This window comes from Nicotiana sylvestris, chromosome 11, assembly GCF_000393655.2.
Source record: "Nicotiana sylvestris chromosome 11, ASM39365v2, whole genome shotgun sequence".
In the NCBI taxonomy this organism is placed as follows: domain Eukaryota; kingdom Viridiplantae; phylum Streptophyta; class Magnoliopsida; order Solanales; family Solanaceae; genus Nicotiana; species Nicotiana sylvestris.
Window position 1 is genome coordinate 13,950,411 of NC_091067.1, and position 16,172 is coordinate 13,966,582.

Consider the following 16,172-nt stretch of genomic DNA (forward strand, 5'->3'; position numbering starts at 1 on the left):
TGATGAACCAACAAATCTAAATCTCCCAGAACCAGTATTTCATGGACTCCCATGTCTGCAGCTAACCTCAAACCCAGAATGCATGCTTCGTACTTGGCCATATTGTTGGTGCAATGAAATCGAAGCTGGGCTATTACAGGGTAGTGTTGCCCTGTTTCAGATATAAGTACAACCCCTATTCCGACACCCTTCATGTTAACAACTCCATCAAAGAAGAGTTTCTAACCTGGATTTTCATCACGGTCAACCTCGTCAACACACATGACCTCTTCATCAGGAAAATAAGTCTTCAGCGGCTCATATTCATCATCCACCGGATTCTCAGCCAAGTGATCACCCAACTCTTGGGCTTTCATCGCGGTCTGGGTTACATAGATGATATCAAACTCTATAAGTAAAATCTGTCACTTTGCCAGTCTACCCGTGAGAATAGGCTTCTGAAAGATATACTTTAGAGGATCCATGCGAGAAATGAGGTAAGTAGTGTAGGACGATAGATAATGCTTCAACTTTTGTGCCACCCAAGTCAGGGCGCAATATGTCCTCTCAAGCAGAGTGTACTTAACCTCGTAGGGAGTGAACTTCTTACTGAGATAATAGATTGATTGCTCCTTCTTTCCCGTGATGTCATGTTGATCCAATACACAGCCGAAAGAATTATCCAAGACTGTCAAATAGAGAATTAAAGGTATTCCAGGCTCTGATGGGACCAACACAGGTGGATTCGACAGGTACCTCTTAATTTTATCAAATTCTTCTTGACACTCGTCAGTCCACTTGACTGCAGCATTCTTCTTCAGCAGCTTAAAGATAGGCTCACAGGTTGTCGTGAGCTGAGCAATAAACCTACTGATGTAATTTAACCTTCCAAGCAGGTTCATCACCTCTATTTTGTTCTTTAGCGGCGGTAACTCTTGGATGTCTTTGATCTTTGACGGATCTAACTCAATGTCGCGTCTACTAACCACGAATCCCAACAGTTTCCCAGACGGGACACCAAATGCACATTTCACTGGATTGGGCTTGAGGTTATACTTGCGGAGACTTTGGAAAAACTTCCTCAAATCCTTGACATGGTCAGACTGTTTCTTTGACTTTATGATCACATCATCTACATAAACCTCGATCTCCCTTTGTATCATGTCATGAAATATGGTGGTCATCGCCCTCATGTAAGTTGCCCCAGCATTCTTCAGACCAAATGACATTACCCAGTAGCAATATGTTCCCCATGGCATGATGAACGCTGTCTTTTCTGCATCTTCCTCATCCATCAAGATCTGGTGATATAACAATCCACAAAAGACCCAATCTCATGCTTGACACAATTATCAATCAGAATGTGAATGTTCGGCAATGGAAAATAATCCTTTGGGCTCGCTTTGTTAAGAACACGGTAATCAACACATACCCTGGTCTTACCATCCTTCTTTGGTAATGGCACAACATTAGCTAACCAAGTGGGATATCGCGTAACCCGAATGACCTTTGCAGTAAGCTGCTTTGTGATTTCTTCTTTGATCTTCACACTCATATCAGTCTTGAACTTTCGCAACTTTTTCTTGACAGGAGGGAATGCTGGATCAGTTGACAATTTATGAACTACCAAATCAATGCCCAGGCCTGACATATCGTCATATGACCATGCAAAGACATCTTTGTACTCAAACAATGTCTTGATTATTTCCTCCTTACCTTGCGGCTCTAAATGCACACTTATCTTGGTTTCCCTAACATTATCCTGGTCCCCTAAATTGATTGCTTCAGTTTCACTCAAATTAGGCTTTGGTTTTTCTTCAAATTGTTTTAGCTCTTTACTGATTTCCTCAAATGCTGCTTCTTCATCATATTCTATTTCATCATCATATTCTACTTCTTGGATTATTATTTCAGAATTAGATTGGCGTTTAAGACTCAGCTGGAAATTCTTCATGCATGTCATGTCATTGCAACCAGCATAAAAAGAATTGTATAAAAGAAAAAAGAACAAAATAAAACACTATTAGGAATAATGGAAAATGGGAAATTGCATTTCATTGAAAATAAAAGGATAGAAGGGTTTGAACATCAAAACAAGCAAAAACTTAAAATCTGGATTACAACCCTGGAATAACCCAGATAATAGAAGGAAAACAAAGCAAACTACCAAAACTCCTTCCTGGTTAGGGAGAGGAGTAGCTTCCCAATTGCTAAGCTTCACGTTTGGGCCAACGAGCTGCACATCTGCTTTACTAGAGCCTTCACCAACTTCTACCATATTGACCTCATCGAACAGACTTTGGAACCTCTTAATCAACTCTTCATCAACATCGACCACAGGTTTTGGGATTGAGGAGGTTGGAGGTTTTTTGGCCCCTGGCTTGACAAAAGACTTAGAGATATGCGGGACAGGCTTAGGGAGTGACCATACCTTCTGTTTTAGATTTTTAATTGTTTTTGCATCCTTCTCTGTGGGCATGAACCCCAGAGCAAATGTACCCGGATTCCTACTGGGTCACACTGGATGCACAATACCCTGCAAAGATGAGCCCAGACCCTTGCCCGGCACAAAACCATTCTTCAACATTTCATTCGCTACCATGACAGACACGGAGGATAGCTTAGGACCCGGAATGCATTTTCCTTCAGGAATCTTCTCAACAGACACTGTTTCGAAAGTTTGATAGACCCAAGGTCCCTTATCTTCTTCAGCTTCGATAAACAGAACAATTGTGTCATTACAAGCTGACAGGTCCTCATCACCGTGCACAATTATTTCCTGCCTGTCCCATTCGAACTTCACCATTTGGTGGAGAGAAGACGGGACCACCTTAGCAACATGTATCCAGGGCTTTCCCAACAACAAATTGTAGGAGACAACCACATATAATACTTGGAATTCCATGGTGAACTCAATTGGCCCTATCGACAATTCGAGCATTATATCTCCGACAGAATCTTTACCTTCCCCATCAAAGCCTCGAACACACACACTGTTCAAGTGGATTCTTTCGGTGCCAATCTTTAATTTTTGCAGAGTAGACAGGGGACAAATATTTTCACTAGAGCCATTGTCAACCAAAACCCTTGAGACAATAGAATTTTCACACTTCACCGTGAGATAAAGAGCTCGGTTGTGTTCTGTACCCTCCATAGGAAGTTCATCATCTGAGAAAGTGATCATGTTTACTTCGAAGATCTTGCTAGCTATATTTTCCAAGTTATTCACTATGATCTTATCAGGAACATGTGCCTCATTCAAAATTTTCATCAAGACCCTACAATGTTCATCTGAATGTATCAGCAAAGACAAAAGAGAAATATGAGCTGGTGTTTTCCTCAACTGCTCTATAATGGAACAATCCTGCACTTTTATCTTTTTCAAGAACTCCTCAGCCTCTTCCTCGGTGACTGATTTCTTTACTGGCATTTGGCTATCCTTGAATGGCTTGGCTTTCCTTAATTCTTCTGGGGTGAAACATCTCCCAGAACGAGTCAATCCTCCAGTTTCATTAACTTCTTCCTCTATTTATTTTCCTTTGTATGTCACTATCACTTGTTTGTAATTCCACGGAACAGCCTTGGCATCAACCACTGGCAGCTGGGTTACTGGTTTAATGATGATAGGGGTAATAGGAGCCCCTTTCACAACTATGACAGGCTTACTTGGAATCCCTAACACTACCACTTTTGAGCTTTCTGGACTTGCCCCAATATCTTTCTAAGTCCCTTTCACGACCAACACCAGTGGCTTCAAATTGAGCGAGCTTGGCTTTTCTGTCGCCCCTTCAGCTGTCAAGGGTTTTGCTTTGGTAGAGTCTGGAGCTTTAACCAAATTACTTTCACTGGCCCGAATCATCATGACGGACTTAGAAGACTTCTTGGGCTCCCTATCCTTATGAACTATTTCAATCATATGCGTCTCTGCATTGGCTGGCAAAGGGTTTTGGTTGACGTTCGGCGTGTCTGGGCTTTGGACTACAATTTGGTTTGTATTAATGAGCTCCTAGATTGCCCTTTTCAAATGCCAACACTTCTCTTTATCATGCCCTGGAGCATCAGAACAATAGGCGCATCTTAGGGAATAATCGAGGTTCTTGGGAGGGGGATTTGATATCTTTGACTCAATCGTCCTCAAGACGTCCAATTGCCTTAACCTTTGAAACAGACTAGCATAGGACTCTCCAAGCAGGGTAGAGGTTTGTTTCTGCTGATGCCTCTCTCTTCTATACTCTGGCCTTGATCGAAAATTTGAGCCATTGGGGTTTTGGTAGGGTTGTGGAGGTGGATAGGTATTTTTTGGAGCTAGATAGGTATTCTGTGGGGCTAGGGCATGACATTGTGGGTAATGAGGGGGTTGAGCATATGACTGTGTATGATGAACAAGGTATTGGGATGGCCTAGCTGAGTATTGGGGGTTTTGCGGGGAAAAGTAATGTTGAGATGGATTATATAGAGCTTGGGCATAGGTTTGAGGTCGGGGTCGAGGATGGGTGTACTGGTGAGGTGAACCCCTCTGGCCATGCCATGGTCCAGAGACAACCATGGCGACATCGTCCTTCTTTTTCTTGCCTAACAAACTTTCGGTACCACTCTGGATTGCCTGGGTGGTTGCTTTTATAGCAGAATAGCTCATGATCTTGCTCGACTTGAGACCCTCTTCCACCATTTCTCCCATCTTTACCACATCATTGAAAGATTTACCAATAGTTGAGATCAAGTGACCATAATAAGTGGGCTCCAGGGCTTGAAGAAAGTATTCAACCATCTCAACTTCTTCCATCGGAGGATTGACTCGTGCAGCTTGCTCCCTCCATCGGAACCCATATTCTCTAAAGCTTTCACTGGGCTTCTTTTCCACCTTGGTCAAAGATAGGCGGTCTGGGACAATGTCTATATTGTACTGAACGTCCCGGGCAAAGGCCTGAGCCATATCGTCCCATGTGTACCATCTGCTGGCGTCCTGGCGGGTGTACCATTCTAAAGCTGCCCCACTCAAACTCTGGCTGAAGTATGCCATTAGAAATTTGTCTTTTCCCCCGACACCTCTCATTTTACTGCAATAACCCCTCAGATGAGCTATAGGATCCCCATATTCGTCATAAAAGTCAAACTTGGGCATCTTGAACCCGACAGGCAGTTGGACATCGGGGAACAAACACAAATCCTTATAGGCCACACTCACCTGGTTTCCCAACCCTTGCATATTTCTCAATGATTGCTCCAGACTCTTTACCTTTCTGAACATCTTCTCTTGCTCTGCGTTCTTGGGTGGTTTGTCAGTTTCAACATGAGGCTCAAATTGGGGAGTGTAAGAGTAAGGATCTGGGACTTTAAAGGTGGGCTCCGGTGCATAGCAATGGGCATCTAGAGCAGGGAATGCGGGCTCACTAGAGGATCGGTGGAGGGTAACTTGTGGAGGGAGTACAAAAATAGGAGCAGATTTCGGAGCATGGTACGAGGTTGTTTTGGCTGGTGGAGCATGAAAAGTTTGGGCCGAAGTGCTGGGGTAGTTGTGGTAAGGGGTAAAGCCCAGTGCGTGTTGTGGGGAAAGATCAATAGTATTAGGCATCTAAGATTGAGAGAGTGGTGGAATGGAAGCAAGGTTTTCTGTGTAGTTGGTAGGGAACGAGGGTGGAGGTTGTCCCTTAATCTAGGCCTGATACATTTCCGCCATCTGATATTTCAACCTTCGGACCTCCTCTTGCAGTTCCGAATCCGACTCAAAAATCTCCCTTGGTGGGTCTACAGCTCTAGTGTCTGTTTCCTTGCTAGCCATGACTGTTTAACGCTTTGATCGGGTGTTGTATGGATGACTTGTCAGGATGCCAACAAACTAACCACCTTCCTGAAAATTGAATAAAAATAATAGGGGACAACAACATAAAACCACCATGTTAGCGTTAGGGCATTTATCAAATAATAATATCACGTTACGTGCAATGCACCTAGCAACAATTAACGGTTCTAAAATGGCTTTGAGGGTCGCAGGGTCATATGGCATCATCCTAATTTGCTCATTTCAATCCTTCCTTCTCTTTCATTTCTTGCACATCATTTTCTTCCCACTCTTTTCTTTTGGCTTATCACTCTCTTCTTTTCTTTCTTTTTTTTTGGAAAAAATGGTTTGATCGACCCCGATGTAGTTGCCTACGTATCATGTCCCTTATGAATCAGACCAAGCATAGTTCTGGAAAAGTGATGAAAAATAAACTAAAAATAAAATCTTTTTAGGATTTTCATTTAAAAACTTTTTGATCTTAAAATACAATGAGAAGTACGATAATGAAAGGCCTGACAGACTCAACTATAATACGACAGACTCTGACACTACCTAAAGGACTCAGTACTCCTAGACAAGACACGAAAGTAAAAGACAAACATAAGACAATCCCAAAACATCTAAATAGAATGACTCTTCAAGCTGCTTTTGAATGCGACGGTCCTGGCTAGGACGGGTCTGATGAAGGTCCGGATGGCCCTGTCAATCCTGTCGAATCTAAGCTCTGTATTATACCCTGCAAGGACACCTCGAAGCTGGGAATGAGAATCCTGGAATGCGCGCCTGCATCTAGAAGGCTGACTCTAGTAAGGTACTTACAGTGTTGTCCCATGTTTTCTACCAACCCTGCTAACTGTGATCTCAATGACTGAAGTATAGCTCGAACCTCAACCCTTTCTGCTGCATGGGCCTCCTCTGCCTGGGTAAATCGATCCATCAACTGTCTAAGTAATATCCGTGAGGTGGCCTCCTCGACAAATACTCCTCTAACACGTCGGGGCAATGGCCTGCTAACCCCCCCGGTGAGTAGACTATAGCCCTATGAAGTACTCATGGGTATACCCAGGTGAATACGGGTCAACTGCTAAAGTATCTCCACCTTCATTGCATGACGCCAATAGGTCTGGATGTCGACCTCGCTGTGAGGCATAATGTCAAATTTCCTAGTGAAGTCACGAGAATCAGGAATGTAGAGGACTTTTTGTCGCCTCCCTAACTGACGCATCACTCTAGCAAGGGTATATGGTCTAGTACACCAAAGTCCAATCAGTACCAAGAAGTCTTGCACGCGAGATCCTGCTAAGATCACGTCTAAATCAATCCATAGGTATGACCACAAAATCTTCCCTTCAGTTAAGGATCCTAAATAATCAACCCAAGCCTGAACACCGAGTGGTAAGGCAAACTTATCGAACGTCATTCTATGCTCGATGCACTTCACTCGATCTCTCAGACAATGGTCAATCACATCTTTCTCAAACATGGCGGCGGGATGTAAGTGTTCCATCAACCACAGCTGTAGCAACAAATTGCTTCCCTCAAAGAACATCTCATCTTCTCGAATCCTGGTCAAAGCACGATAGATCTCTGCCAAAATTGTCGGAACCAAGGTGACTTTACTACTGTGTTTATCATGGAAAAGTGCAAAGGCTATTGACCCCAGACGTGTGCTAATATGTCTACCCTCCAAAGGAAATACCAGGAGACCCAACAATGCAATAGCGAAGACCATAAGACGCCTCTTCTTCCAAGAATCATATGATATGGAAAATTCATCTATGAAAGACTCATACCCAGTAGGACGAGAAAATCTCTCGAATAAAAAGTCCAAAAGTACCCAAGATTGATCTAAACATCCCATGTGATTTTCTAAATCAATCCCTATGATCTTAAGGAACTTGGTGCTTGAATGAGCCCTTGTGTAAATCAAATCCTTGTCTAGGTATGGCATGCGAGTTAACCTGGCTATTTCAGGTAAGGTGGGTGTCATCTCAAGATCCCCAAACTTGAATACCATTCCCTGTGGGTCCCAAAATGTAAACATTGCTTCTATAAGGTCGGGACGGGGAGTGATGTCCATCAAAGAAATAAGAGTCCCTAATTTACTCATCAGATCACGCTACTCAAGTAATGTGAAGATGTTTCACCATTTTACTAGCCTTCTAGGGACTTTGACCACCATTAATACTCTAGCGTTGGTAAGTGGATCCATACCTGAATGGGGAAAACATGGTTAATGACTCAAGATATTATGTGACACCACAACATTTCCTAGGTGATGGTTGGGTTATTTTTGCGCCTGAGGGGCCGAAAGCGACTAAAAGTGCAAACTCAACAAAGGGTGATAGCAAAGACATGGAAATACCTCACTAAAGCTTATATGGGTTCAAACTCCCAATAATCATGGCCCAAAAGTAATTTGCAGAAATGACCCATTTTGCATGAACGACCGATATGGCCAAAAGTAGCTAAAGATGCAAACTTGAAAAGGACGGACTTTAAAGTAATATGACACCTAGTTGTGAACTCAAGATTCGAAGACATGGGTAATTGAACCACTTTTGCGAAAATGACCCCATTTTGCAAGAATGGTCGATGTGGCCAAAAGTGGCTAGACATGCAAGATATGGCTAAGACCCCGCAAAGCCAAGAACCTAAGACTCACTAGGAAGACCGGACCCTATGTGGGTTTCCTACGTATCCTGCCCCAAAATACGAGAATCAGGTATGCGTAGTTCGGGAAGATGGGACATGGAAGAAAGCTTTAAAATGAAATGCAACTAGTTTGGAGAAACTATTTTTTGTCTTTTTGGAAAATGATGGAAAATGTAAAATCTCTTTGGATTTTCTTTCTCTCTCTCTCTCTTTTTATTTTTTTTTATTTTTGGAAAATGATGGAAAATGTAAAATCTTTTTTAGATTTTTCGTTTTCTCCTTTTTTTTTGAATTTTTGGGAAATAATGGAAAAGTGTAAAATCTTTTTGGATTTTCTTTTTTCATTTTTTTTGATTTTCGAAAAACTATGAAAGAAAAATGTGAGTGGGCACTACTTGCTTCATTTTATACTTTGCCCTCAAATATTGCTGGTCCGCCAAATTACCCTTTTACCCCTAAAGAAATGCAGCATAGAGCACATAAGAATGATTAAATATCTTTTTGGGCCATAAGCCCATTTTGACAAAATTTGGATAGGCCTCCTACGATGGGATACGGTGCCTGGGACCGAGCCCTACTAGGTGTAAATGACATGATGCAAATAAAAATGACCTAAAGGCTGACCTAAGTTTGGGGTTCACTAATAGGGCAATTCGGGGCGGCACGTGGTCGATGGCGGTTGCTCTAGTTGTCCGCCCACTCCATGCTCCCACGCCACCCCCTAAAGACATGGGTGACTCACAAAAAGGCTGTGTACGCTCAAACATACTCTGGAAGACTTATTGCAGATAGAAGACACGGGGTTATGCAAATGATGACAGTTATAAAGCAATAACTACATAAAAAGAAAACTGTAAACAAATAAGCATCTAGCAAATAATAAAACGACATAAACAAAATAAAAATCAAATAAAGCAAACAATACACATAAAAACCTCAACCGAATATCCTAAAAAGCCAACAAGATCAAGTACTAGCTCGAACCTGCAAGTCCCCAGTGGAGTCGCCAGAGATGTCACACTGCTTTTTTTTTTAACAAACCTCACTAACCCTTTTAAAAATAATAAAAGAGATTTGTGAAGCTCAAAAAGGTTTTCAATTAGAAAGTGACAAAAATATGTGTTCAAAAGGAAATAACTCAGAGTCGCCACCTGATATTGGTTTCGGTGTGTCAGGTCACCGTTGTTTTCTAAAAATAATTTTTTCTTTCAAAAAACTTGAGACTCCAAAATTAAGTCTGCACTAGAGATTCGGGTAAGGGGGTTCATTTGACTCGGGGAGAAGGTGTTAGGCACTCCCCGAGTTCCGTAACTAGTACAGTTGCATACTTGATCTAATCGGCTTTTAGAATATTCGAATTGAGGTAAAACGAACACAGAAAAATAAACACGCAAAAGGGCTTGAGGTCGTTCCCACCTAATAAAATAAAAATAAAATACTGCAAGCTCTACTTTCGGCCTCCAAATATAAGTACTACGGGGCATTCCCCGGAATAAAATATATACAAGTCCTTCGGGGCATTCCCCAGATAATTTAACTAAGGGGGCGACCTCTCGCCCCAAAATTAATAGAAGTCCTAAGGCTTGCCCACCCAAATATGGTCGGCATAAACATACTCCTAGCGTGGAAGCGAAACAAATAAAACTAGAGAAAATAAACTAATTTCATGCTCATTCTCATTGTAAACTTTTTATTTTTATTAGACCGAGCCCGATACCTAAAGCATGGAACAAATTATTTGCTAATGGGCTTCGGCCTTTCTAGCACTCCTCCACGACCCCACAGACATTTCCAAGCAAGTTCATTATAAACATAACGTTTCAAGTTATAACAAGAAGAAGGGAAAATAAAGCAAAAGTGAACTGAAATATAGTAAGAGCAAATTAAAACCCCATTATCTTACCCTTATAGTTGTCATTAGTAATTTCCTTGATTAAGACTCCTAAAAGGGGATTTTCACACGCATCTCATTCAAAGAATCTCCTTAACATAAAGACAAAAGGTGATTGATTAAATAATGGTGGAATATTCATGAACAATAGTAGTTCCAAGTTCACAAAAAAAGGATTTCTCATGAATCTTAGACCACACTGACCAAAACGAGACGAACAAATCCTTTAAAATTTTGAATAATAATAATAATAATAATAAGGCAGTAACGAGGAAAACTCTCCTAGAAACCAAATAACTTGATTCAAATTATAAAATGAGATCATATATATGACCCCATCACTAAATATTTTAGCATCTTAATATGGTTCCATTCTAGTTGAACAATCGGCAGAAATACACTTCACGATTCAATTGATTATGAAATTATAGAAAACTCAAACATCTTCACATGACCCCAGTTAAATGCAGAACAAAAAATCAAGTGACCTTAGCACAAACACAAATTCCATGAGCATGATTTAACTAAGGAAATTCATACCCCTCAACATTCAACTAAGAACCAAATTAGCTATGTATTGCCGAATACTAGTTAACTAAGGTTCAAATCATATTTACATCCAAACAAAACAAGAGAGATTAGAAATACCTGAAACTAGCCTTCCAATTAATAAAAAATCGGCAATTACAACAAATGACTCAAAGCCAAATCTAATGAATCCGCAACAGGGAATTTCAACCGGAATCGCCAAAGAGAAACAGGAAACCTCTGCCGGAATCCACGACGAATAGCAATGACGACGAGCTCGAAACCAACTCCGCTCAATCGAACTCCATTTTCAGCAAATATTCAAAGAAAAAAAAAAGATGAACTAATTATGGTATTTCTTTTTTGAATTTTTTTTCGAAATATCACTAAGAAAACAGAAAGAAACGAAAAAATTTCAGTCGGATTTTTTGGAATGTCAGAAGACGAATTTCTGAAACCTAAAACCCTCCGTTCTTCTTCTCGAAATTTCTCCCCCCTCTTTTTCCCCAAAACCCAAATATATAGGAAGCCTAGAAGCTTCTCCTTCCTTCCTCTCCAAGAAAACCAAAAATCTGTGTGGACCCTCCTTCAATCTAAAAAATATTTTTTCAAAAATCTGAAATTTCCTTCAATGGACGAGATAAGACAAATGGAGGGAGTAGATCGAGTGTAACTCAATCCTACGCACCCCATTTTTCTATTCTCGCCTAAAAGAGACAAATTCGGACAAAGAAAATGAAGAGAAAACGCGTGATAAAGGTGACGTGGAAGGAGGGGACCAGCGAGGGGGGACCATGTAATGATTGGAGGAATTTTCCGGCGGATTGGGGTGGTGGCAGTGGCGGGCAGAGGTGAAGAGAGGGGGCGCCGTTTTTGGGAGATGGGGGATTAGGTTTAGAGTTTTTCCTTTGTGTCATAATTAGGTTTTATATGGGCTGGGGAAATGATTGTGGTTGTTGGATCTAGTAAGGATAAATAACTGAGATTGAGTGTGGAAAGTGGGGCGGGTCGTGGGTAGGCGTGGGTTGAAAACGGGTCAGGGGTGTTGGGTTGCTGATTTGGGCTTCCAAAATGTGCGAAATTCGGCCAAGAAGGACTGAAAATTCAAATTAAATACCTATAAAAACTCTAAATTAATTTTGATAAACTATTAGTATAAAAAAAATAAAACTAAAAATTAAAGTTGGAACTATTTTTGGTATTTTCAAGGATTATATTAGGATTAAAATAGGTTAAAAGTAATATATCTTTCTAAAAATACCCAATACTGAATTAAATAGAAAGTGAAACTATTTTTGTATTTTTTCAATTTTTGTGCCTTAAAATAGAATTAAAATTAGTAATAAAGTAAAATTCTATAGAAATAAACCCGAATAAATATCCTAAAAATACTAGGACTATTAGAGGTGGTTTTAATGCGTGGGTCAAAAATTACATGTCTACACCTTACACTTGTTGAAGTTGAGCTTTGGCTAGTTGATTCATTGTGGTGGTCAACTTGGCAATTGCTTGCCCATGATCATGTAATTCTTTATGCAAGTGAATCACATTTTGATCACCTTGAGGAACGTTTGCTCTACTTTGCCATGCCGATGAAGTATCCGCCATTTCATCTAAGATCTCACAAGCTTCAGCATATGGCGTTGTCATGAAATTTTCACTGGCAAGTTGGTTGATCACACATTGATTGGTAGTGTTGATCCCCCTATAAAAGGTTTGTTGAATCATAGCCTCTATCATGTCATTATTGGGGCACTCTTTGACCATTGTTTGGTACCTCTCCCATATCTCATGCAAAGGCTCATTCGGTTCTTATTTGAAAGCTAGAATCTCATCCCTAAGAGTTGCCATATGTCCGGGAGAAAAGAACTTGGAAGTAAATTTCTCGGCCAATTCATCCCATGTATGGATAGAATAATTTGGCAACCTCTCTAACCAATCCACGTCTTTCCCCCTTAGAGAGAAAGGAAATAGTCTCAACCGTAAAGCATCCTCGAAGACGTTTTTTGTTTACTCCCCCAGCAAGTGTCCACAAACCCTTTCAAGTGCTTGTACGTATTTTGATTCGGAGCCCGGTGAAGAATCCCCGTTGTTCCAACAGTGTAAGCAAAACATTTGTGATTTGAAAGTTGTCCGTCCTAATGCAGGGCGGGACTATGGCACTTGCGCATCCTTCATTCGACAACACCTAGTATGGAGCCACTCTTTGTGGAGGTGGGGGTGGAACGAGAATATTGTCTTGAGGCAATCGGCCTCGTCTATTTTCTTGATGTTCAAGAGGAACCTCTTCAACTTGATCATCTTCCACGTCCACATCCCATATAGGCATGTTTCCAAGAGGATCATTGTTGTTGAGAGCCATTGTTCACCTGTAATTGTTTCACAAAAAGATTAGTAACTCGGAAGGAAAAGAAGACAATTCACACACCAAACAAAATATATAGCTAAATTCGTTTTTAACTCCCCGGCAACGACGCCAAAAATTGATCTCGTCCAAGTCACACCCTCTATTCGAGGTGGTAAAACGGTCGATGCAATAGTAATACCCAATAGAGTCGGGGTCGAATTCCACAATGAGCTATGAGAATGGAATTAGTGGTATATATTTGGACTAAGCACGTGAGGTATCTAAATTGCACTTCCACAAAGAAATAATTACAATAAAATACATATGACTTCACACCATAACAAAAAATGGCCTATATTTTTAAGTTTTACCCCACCTAGCCCACATTGTACATATTTTAAAAGCACTTGCAAATTCAAAATCTGTGTTCTTACAACCATTCCTTCTAAAAGCTATGAAGTTAATTCTTTGTTCTCACAACCATTGCTTTCAATCTCTCTTCTTCTCACATCTTCTACATATGCTTCAAGGGTCGTGTATTTTCTGCTTCTCCTCTTGTATCACCTGCTTGCAATGTAAGAAAATTGAAGAGTAGAAGTCCAACATTGAGGACCATTCAAAGCGTTGCTTTTGAAAATGTTTTTTTGAATTTGTTAGTTGTATGGATTGGGTGTTTTTACAATGATTGAAAGTATCAAAAGAAGTTCAAAATTTAAATTTGAAGTGATTTGGAGTAGATTTGAGCAAGATTTGAGTTAAATTTCAGAAAAGACGCAAGGAAGAAGACGAAGTCAGTTTTTTGTATAATTATGTATAATATTATATAATAGTGTATATGAGTGTAGAAACACACCTTATACAATATTATACACCTTTATACAAGCGTCTGTAGACGAACTTCTTCCACGATTTTCAGTTGCAATTCTCGTCCAAAATTAGTCCAAATCTCCATTAAATGATTTCAAATTTTATATACAACCTCCTTATACTATTTCTAACAAGTCTAAATAACACCTACTCCAAATTTCTCACAAAATCAAATTCGGAATTTAAACCCACATATTTAAACTTGTTAAAAATATAATTTTCACCACCCAAATGAATTTGGTTTGTTGAATTAATATTTGAGTCACAGTTACTGATTTGAAAATTAATTTAAAAGCTTGAGGAATCTTTTTTAAAAATTAAATAGTAATTTTGAGAACCTATTTGAGTTGGATGTTGAATCTTAGCCTATTATTTGAGTTGGATGGAGCTCAGTTGTTCTAATGTGAAATTTTCCCTTCCACAAATATGGTTGTGTTTTACTTCTAAAACAATGCTAAAGATTGCAATACCAAAAATATGAAACTAGGAAATATTTTTTTCGTTGGTTTTCAAATGTTGTAAAAAGACCTAGGGCTATGACCTTCGTCTAGGTGTTTACCTAACGGGTTGTGAATTTTAAGACTTGTTTCGTTGGTCGAGATGTATTATAGCTATCAACTCTCAATTACCCAGTCAATACCTCTCAGTAAGATAGTGATTTTGCCTAATTTGGCTTTCTCAAGTCCAAATAGGTATTAAATAGGTCAGTTCATAAATTGCTCAAGTCGGGTTTTACTATCTCTAAGTTCAAACCTATAATTGGGACTATCAATCCCTTGATTTCATCCCAAATTCTTGTTAGCCAAGTTTTCCCTAAGTCTCTCTTTCTCAAGTAGAGACCAAGTCAAATAGACATGAACTAACATTTGCAACCATTAATTCTACAATAAAAAGCAAGAACAAGGCTAAATAATCAACACCCAAACCATAAACAACCCATAAATGAAACACCTATTAAGTTTAAATACTAGGGTTGGTAACAACCCTAGTTAGAAATTTAGCTACTCATGCTTGGAATAGAAGAAATGATAATTAAACTCATATTCAATGATTAGAAGACAAAAATCTAATGTTTAATCACTAAGCTAAGCTAAAGTTACCTAAAGCAGTAAAGAAAAAACGGCCACAGATTTTCAAATATTCAAAACTTGACCTAACTTTGTGAAAGAAAGTCTATTTATACACAGCTGAAAATTTCAGACAAAATCGCCTTTTCGGAGGTATTTGTCAGTTAATCAATTTGGTCAAAACTCGAGAAAACAAAATCACCTGGATCTCAGGAAGCTTCAAACAAACCCCCCCCCCCCCCCAACCCAATAAAGATTATTATCTTTATCTTTTCCAAGTAGTAGCAGTATATTGTGTTTTGATTTTGGGATTTATTTAATTGATGTCTTAAAAGGAGATAACGGGTGGAGCCAATGATCCACTACGACTAACCTATTTATAACTATATTCTCAAACGGTAGTTAAATGGAGACGTGAATGTAAGAAGCCGACAAAATGATCATCCGGACAGAGGCTAGGATGCTTCTTTCCCACCGTGTCATTCCTTGTGTGTAGGAGTGGCAAACGGGTCGGATATGATTCGGTTGAAAGCGGGTAATGAAAAAATGGATAAATTATCCGACCCGACCCATATTTAATACGAATAAAAAAAATGTGTTAACTGGCGGATAATATGGGTAACCATATTATCCATAACTTCTTGCATATGATCACTTTGGAAAAATTCTTAGTCTCCCTAACTTGAGAAACCCCCAATTTGAGGCTTTACAAATGTAAAAGTTAGACCCATTGGTTATCTATTGGTTACCCATTGATTATCCATTTTTAAAATGGATAAAATGGTTCTTATCCATATTTGACCCATTTTAAAAAAATTCATTATCCAACCCATTTTTTAGTGGATAATATGGGTGATTAACTGTTTTCTTTAACCATTTTGCCACACTACTTGTGTGTCCAAGCAGTAATAAAATTATCTTGTACCTGAATCAGTAGCTCATTTTTTCTATGTGATGGAGAAGATGACCAGAATGTGCCACTAAAAGACTCTATTTACTCAAAAAATAGGTTGCCAATTAGAACATAGAAGAGGCAGGATGGGCAGTTGGTCGATA

General features: G+C 39.7%; 1 protein-coding gene across 1 annotated transcript; it reads right to left on the minus strand.

The window, feature by feature from the left end:
* Window positions 1-221: 221 nt before the first annotated feature.
* Window positions 222-5,551, minus strand: LOC138880756 (uncharacterized). The gene is made up of 5 exons (XM_070160930.1): window positions 4,492-5,551; window positions 2,515-3,504; window positions 1,487-1,749; window positions 645-1,082; window positions 222-362 (listed from the first exon to the last, which is right to left on the minus strand). Exons 1-5 carry the CDS (start codon window positions 5,549-5,551, stop codon window positions 222-224), a joined length of 2,892 nt encoding a protein of 963 aa, XP_070017031.1.
* Between the last annotated feature and the right edge of the window lie 10,621 nt (window positions 5,552-16,172).